A 20,551-nucleotide genomic window follows, 5' to 3' on the forward strand; every position below is an offset into this window, starting at 1 on the left:
CCCCCCCATGAGATATCAGCTGGCTGATTGCTATCAAAGACACTAGTCCTGCAAACACTAAAATTAGGTGCTTAAATTTACTGGAATTGCTAATGCTGGTAATGCACGCACATAAGTGCTGGCAGGACTACATCCATAATCCTGAGGCCAGCTCTCTAGCTAGCTTATTAGTTTTTGTTGTAAGCGTCAAATAGATATAAATCTAGAAGACCTTAATACAATTTATGCCATATGCTTTCCTTCTGCTTTCTGGGGTATTTTGCTAAGGGTTTTGTTTTTCAAATCCTATTCCATGTCCTTAATGCCATCGTAGCAACGACTGCGTTTGCAGGATTACATCTTTAATTTTGCTAATTTTACAAGCTCCAGGTGGCTCTGGGCTCACATTATTTCCTATCAACTACTTTCATTTAAAGACAAACTATAATTTACAGAAATTTTACCTTTTTTTTTTTTTTCTTCTCCCCAAGAAGATAAAAATACAGATTGGAACACAGCAACTTCATTTACAGAAACCATTTTCTAAGTAGTTAGTTATATAGTCATTCATTTGTGGTAGCTCTGTGCAACAGGTGATGCTATTTTACAAATTTATTTCACCGTGGAGCTCAAGTCTGAGTCTTCATTTGGCTCTTTGGTAATCTCAAAATTAACCAGACCACCCAGCTGACACTACCAGTAAAGTTAATGCTCTGCAGCAAGCAGAGAAGCGCACGAGTACTAAAAAAAAAAAAGCTCTGAGATGCGCAACGAGGGTTTCTCACCAAAATAAGAAAACTACCCCAGTACCTGAAGCCCGTCCTGAGGGAAAACCAAACCAAACCACCCCAAAACACCTACTTTTTTTGCCTGCTCAGCCTCGCTGCTGCAGGAGTCTTTGACGTGAGGCGACCACTGGCTGCCCTGGCCTCACCCCCTGGCTCCCGGCTGGTTAAGCCTCGTTTCTTCTTAACCGGGAGGCTTTAGCAACTCGAGGGCGGTAATTTTGCGGTTTTTTTTTGTGTTTGTTTTTTTTTTTTTTTTTTAAACAGGCGTGTGTGCGGTCGCTGCCGTCTCCTCCTCACCTGCTTCCCCCCCCCCCCCCCCCCGCCGCCGCCGCCGCCGCCGTTGCCGAGAGACCGAGGGCGGCCGCCGCCGCCGGGCGGGCCTCGCCGCCCCGATCCACCGCGGGGAGGACGGCGGCGGCGGCGGCGTCTGAGGCAGGGACGGCACCACCGCCCCGCCGGTAACACCTCACACGCTCGGCGGGGGCCGGCGACCGGCCCCTCCCGACCGCGCCATGAAGAGAGATGCTGGCGGTAGGTCGGCTCGGGAACGCGGTGGGCCTCCTGTCTGCCTCCCCCGCTCCCTTCCCCGGCGGCTCCTCAGGGAGGGGACGGGCGCGGACGAGAGGCCTTGGCCGGCTGCGCTGAGGCGGGGAGGGGGGAAGGCGGCGGCGGCTCCCTCCTCATCGCCCGCCCTTTCCCCTCGGTGGGAGGGGGAGCTCCGGGCCGGCCTCGGGGCCTGCTACCGATGGGTCTCGCCGGGGAAGGCGGGGGCAGGCCGGCGGGGGCAGGCCGGCGGCGGCCGCCCGCCCGCCGCCGGCCTGCCCCCGCCGGCCCGGACCCCTTCCACATCCCTCAGTGGGGCGAAAAAAACCCGCCTCGCTTCGTTCCTGAGGCAGAGTGGGACCGTGGGGGGAAGAGGCCTCTTCCTTTATCACAGGCCGGAGGGGCTGTGGGGAGCCGCTTCCCTGAAGGGAGAGGTTTTTGGGTTTTTTTTTTGTCGTGGTTGGTATTTTAGCGCTTCGGTAACATAAGAGACGTGCTTCTAGGAAGGGTGGGGGTTTATGATGGCCTTTACGTTTAGATGTCGCTTTTAAGTCGGCTGCGGTTTGATCAGTTCCCCATTGTTTGTTGTATTCTGAGTCACTCATCAGGGAAATATTTGCAGTGAGAAAATACTAACTAAATGCTGTTTGAGTCTTTTGGTTTTGTCTTAAGCATCTTCAGTTTCCTGTTCCATTTCATTTTCCATCTAGTCTTTTAATTTCTTTCCACAGCAGCCACATCCCACCTGCCCTCTAAGTGACCAACAGAGAAATAGCACATATTAGCAATGCACTAAGTTTTGCTGCGTAAATCACAGAGTTAAGAAACTTAAGTGGAGGGAGAAAAAAATTTACATTTCTTTGAGTTGGTGTCTCTGTCTGCTAGAAGACTCCAGCTCTCTGCAAATTCAGGCATATACCTTTGGGGACTTCTAGGAACAGCTGGGAGAATTTATTTAACTGTTTGAGCTTGATACCATGTTTTAGAAAGAAACTCTAAGGCTGTAACAATCAGCATGTCATTTGTGTTTTAGAAATGTAGACCCATTGTCTTTTGTTTGGTGCGTCTGTTTTATTTTAATCTGAAATTTGGTCCATCACAGTTCATTCCCATTTAAGCTATACCTCCTGGAAATACAGCTTGCTCTCATTTGACTTCTTTCCAGCCTCTGGGCATTGCTGGTACCGTGAATACTATATAGACCTATGTGGCATTCATCCAAACCCAGGTCCTGAGTCACAGAGGTTTGAAGTCTTAAACCTTCACCACAGGAGATGAGTAGTATCAAGCTGTCTTGCAGGAAGTAATGGGCTACTGGACCAAACTCTGGAAGAGGTGGGGAGTCTCGGGTTTTCACAGATGAGAATGTCTTCTTAAGGCATGAGTGTCTCGTGATGAGATAGAACTGTTACTGGCTTCTAGGGATTTGGGTTTGCTCCCCACCTCCATAAGAATTTAGGAATGCAGGCAATTGTAGACAAGATTTTTGATGTGTTTGTGAGTAAAATAGAGGTGTTGCATTCACAAATTATTCTTACCATGTTACTAATTGAATACTTCCATGATTGGAAAATGAGTTGGATGTCCTGTAGGTTTTGAGCGTGAAATCTTCTTGGAGATGAAGAGCAAAGTCAGCCTAATATGGGCATTATGGGCTGAATCATATTTTATCTCCCTTTCAATCTTTTTCTGTTCTTTCTTTCTTTACCTCCATAGCCTCTTTTGTTTCATTTGAAGTTTCCTGTATTGGTTAAGTGCTGATAAATGTCTTGTTGTGGGAGATACCACTCCTAGACTATGGTTGCAAACTGTCTTGGTCCTACTAGGTAATTTCTTTTTCTTTTTCCTTTATTTTCTGTGATATTTTCATTTTTCATCTGTTGTGTCGTCCGTCCTGTCCCCCCATCGTCGCCCCCCCCCCCCCCCCCCCCCCCCAAAAAAGACAGTCAAGTGGTGGAACAAGATACTCAAAGCAATTGTCCAGTCTCCATCGTTGGAGTTTTTCAAGACCAGACTGGAGTAACCTGAGTAAGCTGCAGATAGCCTTGTCTGACACCAGAATTGACCCTGCTTGAGCAGGAGATTGGACTAGAGACCTCCTGAGGTCCTTCCAACGTGAGTTAGCTTATGATGCTTATAGCTCAGTTTTCCATTTATTTGTTTCCCTAAAATAAAGCCTTTGGGTTTGGCCTTTTCTTCCTGGGCCATTACATTCAATCATTGTGTTTATGAAGATGATAGTACAGTACCAAAGGTTATGGCTGCAACTTCTAGGAAATGCCGTGCAGCAATGAGAATGCGTATCACATGTCAATTTCTTTGTTTTAAAGGAAAGATAAAGGATGAAAATGAAGAGTCCTGATTTTTGTTTTCAGGATTTCAAGTTTAAATTATATAGGTGTTAACTTTCATTGGCTTAAATGATAGGTAAGAATTTGGGAAGTGCAATATTCAAATTTCTTAAACAATTATTTTAGCAAAAATTGTTGCAATGGTAAAAGAATATAACCACTGCTTATTTTAATTTTTAATGTATTTCAATTTAAATTATGAAAAGATGTGTATACAAGGTTCTAGGCACACTAACATGTAATTAGTGGTACAACAAAATCCCAGCAACATTAAAATAACCACTTAAGCAGGCATCCTGCCAGCTCTCTGCCTACAAAGAAGCTCCTTTCCACCCCTGCATCATTCTGGGAAGGATGCCCTCATCCCTTTCTTTAAAACCTGTAAACATAGGTCTGCAGTATTCATAGCAGGTTACTGAATGTGGGGTATTTTAGAGAGAGGATGTGTTACTCCCTGAATCCTCTCAAACAATGACCTGCTGCTACCTGCCTCTTTGCTTTCACAGAGGGCTACAACACAGTTTCCACCTGGAGATGAGTAGACTGCAAAAGCAAATCCCAGAACACTGCTCTTGTGTTTTTTTCCAGCATGATTCTTACTAAGCACATTGCTGCACATCTTTGTCAGCTATGGGCTCTTAAGGATTTTCATATAGACTACATTGCAGTAGACTAATCTTAGGGCAGCACGTGGTGGGTAGGTGGCCCACAGTGAAAGTGAACTTTTGAAGTAATCTAGCTGTTAAACCCTGCTATATATCCATAAAGGGGATATATTGCCATCAGTATATTCTCTACATATAATTACTGTGCATTCAGTGGCCATCATTAAATTTTAGCATTTTATCAACCATTCTGTCAGAGTAATGTCTAAGGGTATACTTAAATTGTAGGGCTTGGAAAGCTGTCCTTTTCTCCAGTCATGCCAACACGCTGGAGGGAGACTGAGGGTGCTCACCACTCTTGTTCTAAGAAGCAGCTGGTTACTTGTACAGGGAAGTAGCCACTTCATGCTCAGATGTGTCCCTCCTTTCAGGATAGCTGGGGAGCTGGGACTGTGAAATGTGAGAATGTACCTGATCTTTACTAGACAAGTAGCTTTTGAGTACCTTGATCTCTACTTTGTATGTAAAAGAAGTGGTTTGGTGGAACGTGCAATGGTGTGGTCTACCAGCACCATTTGAAAAATCATCTTCAGTTGTTTTTTTTCTCTTACTCAACCCAACTTCTTAACTGAAAAATGTCAAAAAGCTAACCAATTCTATTTAAAATTATGAATTTCATTATCTGGCTGCATCATGGCACCATGTATATGCATGCATAGTTTCTTCAAAATTGTATCTTCCAGATGTTAGAAGGCTTATAGTAAAAAGGACTTGTGATAAGACGTTATGTGGTAGTAGTGGTAGGCTGTGTATCTGGCTCACGAGACCTGCTTTTGTATGCAATGTGATTCTGTCTGCTGAGTAGGTCTGAAGTATTTTGGCTAGGTCTGAGAGGAAGAGCTTATATTTAAGACATAAATATTGTGTGAGCATTGTCCTTAGCCGATAATAAGACAAGACACAGGAGACGCGTTGGGAGCAAAGAGCTAAAGTCTGGACACCTGTCTATTTTCAGACTAGATGTTCTTGCATTGGCAGCCTTCAGCAATTGTTAAACTTTCCTCGATCGGTGAACCCCAGGCCTGTTTGGTTTTAATAAATACTGAAGTTTGGTCAGCTATTAGCAGTATACTGCGTTAAAAATAATGAAGAGATCTTTTAGGACACTTTATCAGATGCAATAACAATACAACGCAGAGACAAAAAGTACTGAAATAAGTTTTTTCCTTGAAACTAGTTATAAGTTAATAACATCCATAGTGGCACATGCCATATGATTGTATCCATTGGAATTCTGTCTTTACCCTTCTAAAATTAAATATATCTGTACTGTCATGTATATAACTTGGTCACTTCAAATATTTTTCTACATGAAAACAAATACTGAAATGCTGTTCACCTGTATTGTCACAACCCGGGCTGGACAGACCAGGGATGGGTCATGGTGGGTTTGGAATTCCCTAGGGCTAAATTAAGGTGAAACGACACTAAATGATCAATTAAACATTTTATTTATGGCAGAAGCAGCCTGAACTTGGGAGGCATAACAGTAGGTGGTGGGGTCTCCCACAACAGGAATTGACATGAAACTACCTGTGGTGGGTTGACCCTGGCTCGATGCCAAGTGCCCACCAAAGCCGTTCTATCACTCCTCCCCACCTCAGCTGGACAGGGGAGAGAAAAATATAGCAAAGGGCTTGTGGGTTGAGATAAGGACAGGAGAGATCGCTTACCAATTACCATCATGGGCAAAACAGATTCAACTTGGGGAAAATTAACTCAATTTATTACCAGTCAACCAGACTAGCATAATGAGAAATAAAACCAAATCTCAAAGCATCTTCCCTCCGCACCACCCCCCCCTTCTTCCCAGGCACAACTTCACTCCCAGATTCTCTACCTACCCCCACAGTGGTGCAGGGGGACAGGGAATGGGGTTTATGGTCAGTTCATCACACGTTATCTCTGCCGCTTCATCCTCCTCAGGGGCAGGACTTATCACACTCTTCCTCTGCTCCAGCGTGGGGTCCCTCCCATGGGAGACAGTCCTCCATGAACTTCTCCAACGTGGGTCCTTCCCACAGGCTGCAGTCCTTCGGGAACAGACTGCTCCAGCGTGGGTCCCCCACAGGGTCACAAGTCCTGCCAGAAAACCTGCTCCAGCGTGGGCTCCTCTCTCCATGGGTCCGCAGGTCCTGCCAGGAATGTGTTCCAGCGAGGGCTTCCCACAGGGTCACAGACTCCTTCGGGCAACCCTCTGCTCCGGCGTGGGGTCCTCCCCGGGCTGCAGGTGGAGATCTGCTCCCCCGTGGACCTCCCTGGGCTGCAGGGACACAGCCTGCCTCACCAGGGTCTTCATCACAACGGGCTACAGGGGAATCTCTGCTCCGGCGCCTGGAGCATCTCCTCCCCCTCCTCCTTCACTGACTTTGGTGTCTGCAGGGCTGTTTCTCTTACATGTTCTCACACCTCTCTTCTGGCTGCTGTTTCTGTGAGTCCTGCAACTTTTTATTCCTTCTTAAATCTGTTCTCCCAGAGGTGCTGCCACTATCACTGATGGGCTCAGCCTTGGCCAGCGGCAGGTCCGTCTTGGAGCTGGCTGGTATGGGCTCTTTCGGACATGGGGCAAGCTTCAGCAGCTTCTCACAGAAGCCACCCCTGTAACTCCCTCCCGCTACCAAAACCTTGCCATGCAAACCTAATACACTACCACAGTAAACCGTGTAACTCGTGCTAACCATATACATCAATTCAGGGAAGACAGTAAGGTGAGCCCTCCTGTTGGGTCCTGATGTTCAGAGCAGACCCCCTTGCTTTCTAGACTCCTTCTCAGAGAGCAGCCCAGGGGCGGCTGGATCCACTCCTAGTCCCAGACTTTGTCAACAGTTTATGTCTAAAGGGATGACGTGTGGGGATTATGGAAAAAAAAAGAGGGAGAGGCAGAGAGAGAAAAGAGATTTCACCAGTCCTGGGTCCAGTGTTGGTCTAGCCAGCCTAAGGGTCCAGTTCTGGTGGGCTTGCGCACGTGGGGCTTCACTTTGTGTGCTTTTATCATCTCCTTGCCCCCCTCCTTCACGTGGGCACTCAAACTCATTAGGCTAATTAGGTTTCATGAGCAGTTTGTGCTTTCAGAACCATTCGGAAATGGGTTGGTGGGATTGGAGGTCGTTTGGGGAGTAACTTCTCTGTCCCTGCAGGCATGACCGTTGTTTGATCTTTGGCCATGCATCGTGAGCTGCACTGCTCAGCACGTCAGAACAGGGAACCGCGCATCCTCCGGCACGGCACGGCCTCCGCACCCCGTTGCTGACCGGCTTCTTCACCTGCGGTTCGTTGTTATGCAGAACTTGCCCCACCGCAATGTTGGAGACATTCACTCTTCCAGTCCCTCACACGTGGCGTTGCTACGCAGCTTTGCAAGCAAGTTCCATTTCTTCCCTCAATCACAAAAGCCAGGCCCCCGGTCTCTGTCCATCGCAATGGGTGTTTGAGGCATTAACTCCGTCCAGTCTCTCACGTGTACGTGCACCCAAAAGCAGGGATGGAAGAACGTGGGGATGGAGGGAGCAAGCAACAGAGAAACAGCAACAATTTGCTAAGAGGGAAAGGATGTAAGAATGAGAACTTATATTTTTCCTATAACCATACAATGTAGACTGCAGTTAAGAGCAATTTCTTCTCTAAGGTAGCCTGTATTTTAGTTTTTTTCTTAATGTATTAGATGGAAATGGGGTTTTATCATTATGCTATGTGTGTGGGTGTTCACGTCCTCTTCCTGTCACCCATTTTAGCTTTCACAGATAGTAAAAGGTTCAAAGAAAATTATTCTCTTAGAAGTGTGTGTGCCACTTTGTGTGTCCCAGCTCTTGGAAAAGTTGGAAGGGGAGTTGACATTGTCAAAGAAGAGAGAGTTGGTGTTGAAGAGAGTGCTTGTGGGTGGCCAGCCCTGGGAGGACATTCAGCCAGTGCTCACATGATCTCAGGTGACAAAGTCAAAAAGTAGTGAGAAAGAAGTGTGTTGGAGACCAGACATTGCTGATTCCAAGGATTTGTTGGATTTTTAAAATCTCTCCATAGGTCATAGGTAGGAATATCTGCTTTATTTTCCTGTTTATTTTTCGGTGAAGTCATTTTTCAACTACCTTTTTTGTCTACTGGAGCATTTATAAGCATGTTTTCCTGACTTTGTGAGAGAGATTTCTTGAGCAGATTATGCTGTATGCAGTGAGCTTTCTTTATAAACGTGACACAGATTTCTCAGCTTTTGATGTTGTGTAGGATCAGAAACTTTTTAAAGTTTGCCTTTTGATTTTTGTAGGAAATGCAAACTTCCATCAGGAGGAGTGTCCTGTGGTTAGCGTGGATATCACAAACTGGGATTAGACCTTCTTCAGACTTTTTTTCTCCCAAGTGCATAGTGGGTCTTAAGTTCACCAACTACTGTGCTAGCATACTTCATTTCAGCAGAGGCTGCAAATTTAGTAGTTGATGATGTTTTAGACAGTGTAGTGGTTGCTGAACATACCTGCAAGTTCAGGGAGAGAGGGGAAGAGAAAAAACTGACCAAATGGCTCTGAAGGGGCTCAGTGTGTGAGCAATTTTCTATTTGGTTTTCTTCCCTTAATTTGTCTTTGCTTTTAAAAGTAGAGGAGAGTTTTAAAAGCAAAGACATTACATTTCTCCCTAAGAAGGTTGACACCTGCACTGTGGATTTTCATTGCTACTGTACAGAAAATACTCCAAAGAAATGAAGTGGATGTAGGCCCAAAACTCCACGGTATTTTCCTGTCTCAAAACCTGCCTTTGCCCTGCACCCCATATTTCTTAAAAACTCTGTCGCTAGAAATATATCTTAGAAAATGTATTAAGCCTTTCATGTTAATAACAGGTTGTGATCAAAGAAAGACCTAATGATGTGTGTTGGAATCAATGCGGGAACTGCAGGGGTGGATTTGTAGTCGGGGTTGGGGCGGACTGCAGCCTCCCCATTAGCACAGCTTGGTGTGGTGCTCACTGCGTGTCGCATGCTGGAAGGAGTTTGTGCACAGCTCCCTTCCTCCTCCTCATCTTTCAGCTGGTTTCCGCCTTGCAGACACAGGTGCAAAAAGGATTGTAGTCCAAGAGCGAAAATTCTTTACACACACGGCAGAGTCCCGAGGCTGCACCGGGCTTTGTGTTGCTTTACAGTAACAGCCACGTGTAAAAGCCTGTGTGTTCCCTGGAAAACTAAAAGTAGTGGGAGCAACAACAAAAACAATCACATAAAAACTTGAAAACAATTATGCTATACTTTGAATAATCTTGCTAAAGATCATTTCCAGAAGATTCTTGGTTTGTCGTCTTTATTCTGCCTTTTTTTTTTGTGGGCATTTCTGCTCATTTCAAGCAGAGAAGTAAACAAGCTGGTTCTTCTATTCCATAAACATTTCCTCCCTTCCACTGTATTTATACATGACAATTTGTTTATTCAAGGCCACCTCTCAAAAATAAGAGTTCTGATCTCTTCAGTCACAACACTTAAGTATGTGAACTGAATCCATTATGGACATCTAAAGTTCATGATATTTTCTGTGCCCAGATCAATTGAAAAAAGAAAAAAGAGGCACTGGGTAAAAGGGTAAATGGGAATTTCATTAGAATGGTATGGCTAATCTTCCTGTGCATCAGATGTATAAATAAGCAGTGCTGAGAAAAGCATAAAAACAACAGAGCCTCTCTAATAGCCAGTTGATAATTATTTACTTTCATCCCCAAATGGACACAGCTTGTTATTTAGAGTGTCGTCCTGGTTTCGGCTGAGATAGAATTAATTTTCTTCCTAGTAGCTGGTACAGTGCTGTGTTCTGGATTTAGCGTGAGAAGAACGTTGATAACACACTGACGTTTCAGTTGTTGCTAAGTAGTGCTTATCCTAAGTCAGGGATTTTTCATTTTCCCATGCTCTGCCAGGTGCACAAGAAGCTGGGAGGGAGCATGGCCAGGACAGCTGACCCGAACCAGCCAAAGGGATATTCCATACCATGGAACGTCACGCTCAGTATAGAAATGGGGGGGAGTTGGCTGGGAGGGGCGGATCGCTGCTCGGGCATCGGTCAGTGGGTGGTGAGCAATTGCATTGTGCATCACTTACCTTTTTTTGGGTTTTGTTCCTCTCTCTTTTGGGTTATATTCCCTTTCACTGCCATTGTTATTATTGATTTTACTTCAATTATTAAACTGTTCTTATCTCAACCCATGAGTTTTACATTTTTTTCCAATTGTCCTCCCCATCCCACTGGCAGGGGGAGGAGTGAGCGAGTGTCTGCCTGGTGCTTTGTTGCTGGCTAGTGTTAAACCACAACGGTCATTTATTAAAAAAAAAAATCAGTAGTGGCTTGTCAGTGTTTCATATCCTAAGCCTTTTCTCATGATTATTGATTGTGCTTATCTTATTGATTCTCTATTGGTACGTTTTCTCTTAAGAGTTTACTAGGAGCACTGTCATAGCCATTACCAGAAATGGTAAACATAAAATTATTATTTTGTTAATTCACTGATTAGCTTTTGAGTAACAGTTTCCAAAGGAACATATTTGAAAAAAACATTTTAGAAAAAAGTGTCTTTTTTTTTTTCCTAAGGTCTTGAGAAATGCAGCTCCCAAGACATTGCAGTAAACTTATCACTGTGCTAAATGTAGCCATTTTAAGGCTTCATGACCTCAAAAAAGTACACCAACATCTCTGAGGCTTCAAGCGTTTCTAGTAATGCATTGGTCCAAGTAAAGAAAATAGGTCAATCCATTAGGCTTAGAAATAAATAGGAGAAAGCAGGAAAAATTGCTAAAGAGGAAGGAGTGAATTCAGTTATGAGAAAGAATTCAGAGCATGAGGATTAAGAGAACTTACAACTTGTATGGATATTATTTCAGGCTTCATTTTTTAGAGAAAGACTATTAATTTATAATGTTCATTTTACAATATTTGCATTTTTTTAGTGACAGCTTGCATGTTTCACTTGTATTAAGGTTGCTGTGACTGACCATCCAACACAAAGGTGTCAGAAGTTTTCTCTTATTTTGTGGCTTTATATAATTTGTGTTTATTTAAAAAAAAAAAAAAATCAATTATTGCATAATGTCAGTTCCTCCAGCTGGGAGCATCAGTCCAAGACCTCGACTGTGGTGTTTTATGGCCTATACAAAGATGTACCAATGGATCAGACTTGGTTTTTAAATACTAGATGGGAGATATGAGATAGGTGTGTATAGGCAGGAAAACAGGAGGTTGTACTGACAGCACAGTTACCATGATCAGGAGTTTTAGTTTACTGACAGATACGAAAGAAGGTACTGAAAAAACTTTGTAGAAGCTTGCGAGGAGCTCACATACGGAGCTTTGTCATGTATGGAGAGAAACCATAGGAGAAAGCACAGAAGCACTCTTTTGAAAATGTAGCAAGGGAGTTACAGAGACAGGAGCTGACCTCTTGAATCTGAAAGAGAGAAAATAGACAGAGTAGGAGTGGACTCGGAAGAAGATGAATAGGTTACGTTTGCCATAACAGCTAAAAGAAGACAGCTGAGGATGCAGAGGTTCATAGTGTTTGGACAAAACCAGCAGCCTGTGTGGTTGAAAAGGGAAGCTGAGACCAAGTGGGTACCACGCGGGTACTTCTGCAGCCCTAGCTTCTGTGTCCTCCAGCTAATCGAGGGTAGGGTCTCCTGCATTCATGTTGCAGTCACCGTTGTGATACTTGGGCTTGTAGTGACAGGACAAGGGGGCAACAGTTTTAAACTGAAAGAGGGAAGATTTAGGTTGGACGTAAGGAAGAAATTCTTTACAATGAGGGGGGTGGGACACTGGAACAGGCTGCCCTAAGAAGCTGTGGATGCCCCATCATTGGAAGTGTTCAAAGCCAGCTTGGATGGGACTTTGAACAACCTGATCTAGTGAAAGATGTCCCTGCCCGTGGCAGGTGGGTTCGATTAGATGATCTTTAAATGTCCCTTCTAACCCAAACCATTCTATGATTCTCTTTTATACTAGTTTTGACAAACTTTTCAAAAGCGTAGTGTCACATACAAACTATGCTTGGTCCAGAACGAGGTCCCAAGATCTTGCTTTCTCCTTCCCCCTCACTTTTCCGGAAAAAAAAATCCCTAAGGGATTGTATTTCCTGAACAACAGAATTGTATTTCATGGGCAGACCGTTATTCCTTGGGAGAGTGTATCTTCTTTGGAGAGTGTATATCTTTGGATTTATTTAGACTCTGGGATCCATGAACTGTGTCTGTGGGACATGATAAGATCTAATAATCTAATAATAACGATCTAACCCACCTTTCTGTTCTTGTCGTGTGTCTGCTAGTTGTGGCTCATGCTGCTGAGTGTACAGAAGGCTCAGTTAGTGCTGCCCACGCAGGAAAGTCCAGACTCAGCCTGACCTTGTGGAAATGACACATTTTCCTCAGTGCTTCTATCTGCCAACACAAGCCCCAGAGACAGGCAACTGCCTGGCTGTTGGATAGATAATTGCTAACAAAAAAGAAGTATTAGAAAAATACATGTTGATAGTAGTATGTAGTAAAAAGGCTCTTCCAACTTCAGTAAAGAACATTAGCATCTGTTGGCTGCTTAACATCACCAGTTTGCCTTTGGCATGTTGGGCTTTATCTTAGCCTAGTGTAATAAATGGAAATGTCACCGTTAAATTAAATGGCTCCAGGTCAAATCCATCCAATGATTACTCTGGGTTTAAGTTCACAGCAATAGCATTCTTTGCATATTGGTACAAATTTTCTGCCAGCGTTGCTAAATTTCTGGTAATTGTTTGGATTGCATACCTTTATGTAAATTTTTGTAAACTAACGAGAGTCATGTCAGTGATTTATATAGGCAAAGCTTTTTAATAAAATGAAGATCCTGTTAATCAGTAAGTACAAAAGCAATTTGCATGAAAACAAAATGCTTCAGGTTATTTATAAAACTGTTCAAAATGCATTATAAAATGGTTTTAGTGAATTAATATCTTCTCTTTTTTTTCTTCCCAAGGAGGTTTCATGATTATAGATAACAAAAGTTAACTTCAGGATGCTAAAAAGGAAACAAAGTTCAAGGGTGGAAGCCCAGCCAGTTACAGATTTTGGTCCTGATGAATCTTTGTCAGACAATGCAGATATTCTGTGGATTAATAAACCAGTAGGTATCTCTTTCTGTAGTTACTTATTTTAAGTTGAATGTAACTTGTATTGTTGAAATACGACATCCAGAAAAGATGCTGAAATAGATATCTGTCAGAAACAAGTATTGAGCTATAATTGCTAATCTACAGTTCATTTTTTTGCAAAAAGTCCAAAACTAAATGAAAAGGTTTCTTTTGGTGGTTGTAGACTGATGGGGATGGTAAAGCTGTCTTTGCTAGCCAGTTCATCTACTGATTGTGTTTTCAAACAGTCATCCTTTCAACGTCTCTGGTTCCTAACATGCTTATTGAAATTAGAAGTTAAGTTTGTAAAATAACCTTTTGAAAAGGATGTTAAAAGGAGCATTTCATTGCTAAAGTGGTAGCCAGCAGTTGGCACTTTTGACTTTCAGATCTCTCCTTTTACATCACTTGTGAATATAAAAGTGTATTTTGGCTGGTTATTTTGAAGTACAGCTCACATTTTTCTGGTAGCATTTAACCTATAACCTGCCCTATGAAATTGATAGGTGTAAAAGTGTCTGGCAACTTGAAAGTGAGGAAAGCTTCATTGGGAGTGGAGTTATTAATAGAATGTGCAGTATTAAGAAAATGCCTTTACCGTGTAAATAGGGTTATTATGATTAAATTATTTATTCAGCAGTCAGTGTGCATTCAGGATTCCTATATTTTGAATGATTCATGTGTTTGCAGAGAAGGCACTTTCACATTTCTTTTAAAGTAGCATATAAATTTTTACTTTGTAAAAGCAGAAAGTCAAATATTCTGAAATAATACATGTTGTTGGCATGACATTCATTTAATGGAAATATCATCCCATTTGCAGTATGGATGCCAGATCCCCTCAGCTTTGCTGCTGACTTTTAACGCCTAAATCATTTACAAGACAACACCCATATATTAATTCATGCTAAATAATCTTATGTAGAATGTTTGTATTGGCTGCTGTAATAAGCTCAAAATGTTGTTGCAGAAATATATACTGGGTTGTTTACCTATGTTTCTCAGCACACAGTACACAGTTTGTTGATGGAATAATTTTCTTCTTGTCATGCTGATGAACTACTTGTATATTGCTTAGCACATATGATACTGACATTTTACTGTGGCAGAGGATGGTTTTTATATCAGCCACTCTTTAATATTTATGTTAATTTTTTCAGTTGAAGCAAGGTTTGAAACAAAGTGGGTGTTAAAAGGACATAAGAGATCATTCATCAGGTGTCACTTCCACTTCCAAATTATTAATTTGGGCTCAGAGTATGCAAATGATAGAGCTGTTCAATTCAGGTCAAATATCATTATGCTTAGGTGCGCGTACAGTGAGTATTAAATTAGGTGAGTGTTCTTAAATCTTCTTGATACGAAAAGGTCTGAGGTGGTGTAAATGAATGTAGAATTTTTCCCCAGATGAAAAATTGTTATAAATACACTTTAGTTCAGTGTTATTTGTTTGGAATTTTTTTTTCTTGCTGAAGTGTCTTTTTTTTTCTCCTCCTTGTTTGATAGATATGACCTTACCAACTCTCATTCATTACACTTGTCTGGCTTCAAGATGTTTCAGTGGTGTTTTGATTTAAAAGAAGAAAAATCCAACCTTAAAGCCCTGTATTGATACATTCTACTTTTTTGGTAGACCTCCCACTGTGACTGGCACTGAGTATCAGGCTTATTAATCATGATTGTAGTGAGACTGAGACTTAAGTAGTCATAGAAATGAACTGTTCTCTTACAGCAACAAAACTTGTTTGGAACAAAAGTGAATCCTGATGTTAAGAGGTAGCTTTCTGTGACATAGTCTCTTTTGTATTTATTCTTTTTATAAATGGAAGGATACTTTTAATCCCCATGCCTCTCAATTTTTGGAATTGTAAACTGATTTAAAAATCAGTTCATCTAAATGTGGAACTGAAATTTTCCACAGATATTTTCATTTAATGTATTAACCAAAATTAATAACATCAACTAATTCTATTTATTGTCTGCACATAAATGTGACAAGTTGTCATTTGAAAAGAAATCGGATAATAAAAGCCGCAGAGTAGAAATTACAGAATCCTAATTCTCAGTTTCCTGGCTCTTAATTCTTGGTTTCTGAATGATACAACCTCCCAAATTAACTAATAAAATTATATATGTATATACATACATATATATACACATATATATGTGTGTGTGTATATATATATAAATAAAACAAAGTCAGGAGTGTTTATTCTGAATGAAGACCTTTAATATGTGGATCATGATGTAGAAGAAAAACGCAAATGTGCATTTACAAAAAGTGCCAGTACAAGTTATGGAGGCTAAATATTTGAGCTTTTTTTGAACATCAAAGCAATCTTGCAATGTCTTGTTTTTTTTTCAGTGGGTGCACTCTCTACTACGAATCTGTGCCATCATCAGTGTTATTTCTGTTTGTATGAACACTCCAAAGACCTTCGAGCATTATCCTCCTCTCCAATATGTGACATTTGCTCTTGATACTCTATTGATGTTTCTTTACACTGCAGAGATGATAGCAAAAATGCATATCCGTGGGATAGTTAAGGTAAGCATTTAAACTGTATTCTACATGTGGTTAAATTATCTGCATATATGCTGGTGACATTTGATCTTCGTTTTTTAACTTCTCTGCTGTTTTTGCTATGATTGTTTTTAACTGCGGGCAACACCGTGGCACATAAACGGAAAAGACAGATTGACAAAGATGCAGATTTACTGCGTATTTAATCCCCCCAAAATATAATATCAACATTCATAATAATGGTTTCCTCCTAAGAAATAGATAGTTAAATTGTATCAATATAAAGAATGAAAGGAAAAATAAGCTACATATACATTAGCAAGAATATTTTGTAAATGTCTAGAGATCCATATGTGGACTTAGAGCTTTGATTTTCACTTCAGAAGGCTGGATGTGTTGTGTGGTTACTTTATTTAAATAAGAACATATGTCTTACTGTGAGCTAAATGAGAAAGTTATCTTGCTTTGCTGAATTTTTTCCTTAATATAATACATGTCAGTAAACAAATGCTTCTGTTACCATATGTTTACTGTTGTTACTGGACTAATTTGTGTAAGTAGATATGATATTGGAGAATATAAAACTGCAGAATTTTTCAGTAGTCATTATTTTGTAGCATTATTTTACTGATTATTTCCAGTCTTCTGTAAAAAGATAGAAATTCAGCTTAGATATAGAAAATCCATCTGCAGACCTTATTGACAATACAATTATGTCACTATTGCACGGGATAGATAATCAGTGTGTTATCCTTCTCTTTCACTCCTTAAAGGCCTGGTGACTCCAGAGACATCGGAGGTTGTCCTTAGCTCTTCAGTTTGTTCTGAGTTTGCAGACAGCATTTTTTGTTCACTAAGCCAAACTAAGCTATTATGTGATCATACTTGATGAGTATTAATAGTAAAAGTTACAGTATCATTAATATTAATATTTAGAAAATTACTGAAATAAAATGATTCTGAGAAAATCTTCCATGTGTTGCGTAAGGCCCAAGTAATCCTTCGTGAAGTGGTATTTCGGGCCACTACCTGTACTCTTTTATTCAGAGATGGCCATTAAGCAGGTGAAGATGAAGATACAGGATCATGAATGGGGAATTAGTGACCAGCGTGCACATTTGAACAGCGTGGGAGTACCAAGTTACTATTATAACCAGTACAGACTTTGCAAAGAAATGGACACGTAGATATTAATGCAGAGAGAGGGAGGGGTGGCCAAGTGTGACTTTTATGCAAAGCTTGATTTCTCAGCCTTTTTGTATGGAAATACCAGCTTCGTTCACAGTCAACACCTAGGGGCTATGAATAATATGTTGCTGCGTATTTTAATGTCTTTCACGGAGTTGTTTAAATTTGTGAGTTTGTGGAAATATGAATGGAATGGAATGGAATAGAATGGAATAGAATAGAATAGTTGGAAGGGGCCTGGATTGATCATCTAGTCCAACTGCCTGACCAGAAGTTAAAGCATGTTATTAAGGGCGATGTCCAAATGCCTCTTAAACACTGACAGGCTTGGGGCATCAACCACCTCTCTAGGAAGCCTATTCCAGTGTTTGACCATCCTCTTGAGGAGAAGAGAAATGCTTCCTAATGTCCAGTGTAAACTTCCCTGGGCGTAGCTTTGAACCGTTCCCATGAGTCCTGTCACTGGGTACCAGGGAGAAGAGATCAGCAGCTCCCTGTCCACTTCTCAGGAAGCTTTAGAGAGCAATGAGGTTGCCTCTCAGCCTTCTTTTCTCTGAACTAGACATACCCAGAGTCCTTAGACACGCTGCGTAGGATGATCTTTGATCATCGTATGATGAACTGGTCTTTGAAGTCTGTCCACAGAGAATGAATAGCTGTCTGGAGTTGGTTCCATTGTCTTGATTTATGTTATACATGTATAGATGACAATGGAGATTATTTCATTTGCACACTGACATTCTACTCTTAGTTTATTAAAAAGTACAGTAGAATAGCTTAGACATGACCACTGTTATGCAAAGATGGATTGTTTAAGTAGAAAACGGCTGCATTTATTGTTACTTTAACAACTGAGAGTTTTGCTTACAGCTTAATGTCTTGTAGCATCCATCAGTGAATATAGTTACAGTGAAATGAAGTGCCTTCATTCGTGCTATTCATGGAGTCATAGAATAGCTTAGATTGGACGGGACCTCCAGAAGTCATCTAGTCTGACCTGCTGCCCAAAGCAGGTCCAGTTAGATGAAGTTGCCCGTGGCTCGGGTTGTCCAGGTGAATCTCGGACTCATCCAAGGATGAAGATTCCACAACCTCTCTAGACAGCCTGTTCCAGTGCTTGACCAACCTCATGCAAAAAATATTTTTCCTAATACTTAATCAGAATTTTCCATGTTCCAGCTTGTGTCCCTTGTATCTTGTATTACCACTGTGCACTTCCAAGAAGAGTTTGGCTCCATCTTCTCTGTATCTTCTGATTAGGTAGTTGTAGCAGCAACAAGGTCTCCCCTTTGCCTTCTCTGCTGGAGGCTGAACAGACCCATGTCTCACCCTCTCCTTGTGCGCCATGTGATCCAGCTCTCTGACCTTTTTGGTGGCCCTCTGCTTGTTTCATTAAGTCTATGTCCTTCTTGTACTGGGGAGCGCAGAATTGCACTCTGCTCAGAATTAGCCTTGTGGATGTGGTCTCACAATTGCTGAATAAAGGGAAAGGATCGTGTGAATAAGAGAGAACCGTAGGAGGAGGGTTTGGGCTTGTGTCACGTATAGCAACTTTCATAAAACTATGTTATGTTAGAACTGGATTGGCCTTTTTTCAGCTGTTAAATCAGAGCTTTTTGAATGTGTTGTCAAATTGCTTCTTTGAATGCTGATCAATGAATAATCCTTTTTTAGTGAACTGTTTGACTTTTTGGATTTCTGATTCTAGGGAAAATATCGGTTAAATATTATAACTCTGCGAAGAACATAATGATCCCTGGACTTCCAAAGTCAGTGGCAATCAGAGTAAAATAAGGCACTGTTTAGAAACCTATTAGCATTTATTAAAGATGTTTCTAAATGAAACATCTTAATATAAGGAAATTTGTTTATGAACTGCAGTCCTAATTTAAGTGCATTCAAGACTTCTAGTGAACATAGCATCAATGAATGTATTGCCATCTGGTTCTACTGAACTTTACCATAAATCAGTATTTCTGTAAAGGCCTTAGGAATTGAAATGCTAATTAACTTTTGAACCATGATTAATGCAAAATTTTAGTCCGTCGAGAAACCTAATTTATGGGGAAGGTAGGCACCATCCACTTAAGTCCCAATTAATAACAATGTAAGTATAGCTGAGCTAAGAAGATTTTGAAAATGTTAAGTCATGTCTAATTAACACCTTCTGAGGACAAATGATAAATTTACTTCCTTTAGTTCCCAGGGGTTTTTAGAAAAGGAAAGTAGTTTCTGAAAGTCCTAGCCTTTTGTCTGTAAAAAGTTTCCCTTTTCCCTGTGTAAACTAAGTGACAAAATAAAGTGATACATGTATCCAAGTGTTTTGTTACCCCAGAAGGAAAGTTAAACTGAAATTTTGCAGTGCCTTTGTGCCTTTTATTACTCATGTTTCCTTCTGAATAATTGTTGCTCTACTAGTAAAATCTGTTCAAAATTTGGGCTGCCTATGCCTTGTAAGTGTTGGTTGTTGCTTGTTCCGTTCGCGAAGACAATCAACACAGAGGACTCTGAATTACAAGGGCAGTGCTCATGTAGATATCCACCACCTACAAAGAAAATAGACACTGACATGTTTAGACAAGAAGCATAAAATACAAATATTAAAGAAACCAGAAGATGACAGTATAGCATATATCTACTACAGTGTCTGAGGTCCTTTTTTTTTCAAAATAGTATATTGATATTCCTTATTATTGCTATCATACACTGTTTGCTTCTAATAGGCATTATGATAGATTGACTCCTCTGGAAGAATTGAAATCGGTATAAATGTGCAGTGCAACGGGTTATATTCAGTATATAGAAACTACCTTGGAAGAAGGTACGGAAAGGCTTGTGATACGGTAATTGTATCACAGTTTCTGGTATTGCAGGCTGTTGTTGCTTGTCATGTACAAGTGAACTAATGCTAATAATATGTCTGTCTTTACCTTAAAATTCATCTCTGGAAAATGAAATACAGGCTAAAATTTCTTACTGGTTGAGGTCTTTTAAAATACAAAATTCTAGGACAGTCTACTTAATATTGGCTGGCTGCATTGTATAAAATGTATGTACAACCAGTAAGACAACTTGTAATGGTTTGTGGAGTTTTACATGAGGCCAAGTCAGTTTGTTTCCTACAAAATATTTTTATGCTTGTATTCTAAATTATGTTCTAAACTGAAGAATGACGGCCTGTAATAGAACTTACTGTGAAATGATAGAGTAGCTCAGGAAAATACTGTGTACGCAGTATTAAATCTATTTCAAATAGATGAAGTCAGTAAATATATAATATCACTGACCAGAGAATAGCTTTCATGAATATTGGCTTGCCTCCAGCTGAATAGTGTGATGACATTAAAAGTTAGGTGTTAATTACTTCATCAAGCAAGTTACTTGAGTAGT

The 20,551-nt window shown here is 41.1% G+C and overlaps 1 protein-coding gene across 2 annotated transcripts in view; it reads left to right on the plus strand.

Annotated features, from left to right (window-relative positions):
* Positions 1–1,129: 1,129 nt before the first annotated feature.
* The window catches only part of NALCN (sodium leak channel, non-selective), a 244,704-nt gene continuing 225,282 nt past the window's right edge, over positions 1,130–20,551 (plus strand). For both annotated transcript variants that reach the window (XM_049815990.1, XM_049815991.1), the window contains exons 1-3: positions 1,130–1,298; positions 13,296–13,442; positions 15,815–15,997. In XM_049815990.1, the coding sequence (XP_049671947.1) occupies positions 13,335–13,442; positions 15,815–15,997 (291 nt within the window). In that variant the 5' untranslated portion in view covers positions 1,130–1,298; positions 13,296–13,334. The remainder of the gene's footprint in view (positions 1,299–13,295; positions 13,443–15,814; positions 15,998–20,551) is intronic.

Source organism: Accipiter gentilis, chromosome 13 (assembly GCF_929443795.1).
Source record: "Accipiter gentilis chromosome 13, bAccGen1.1, whole genome shotgun sequence".
In the NCBI taxonomy this organism is placed as follows: domain Eukaryota; kingdom Metazoa; phylum Chordata; class Aves; order Accipitriformes; family Accipitridae; genus Astur; species Astur gentilis.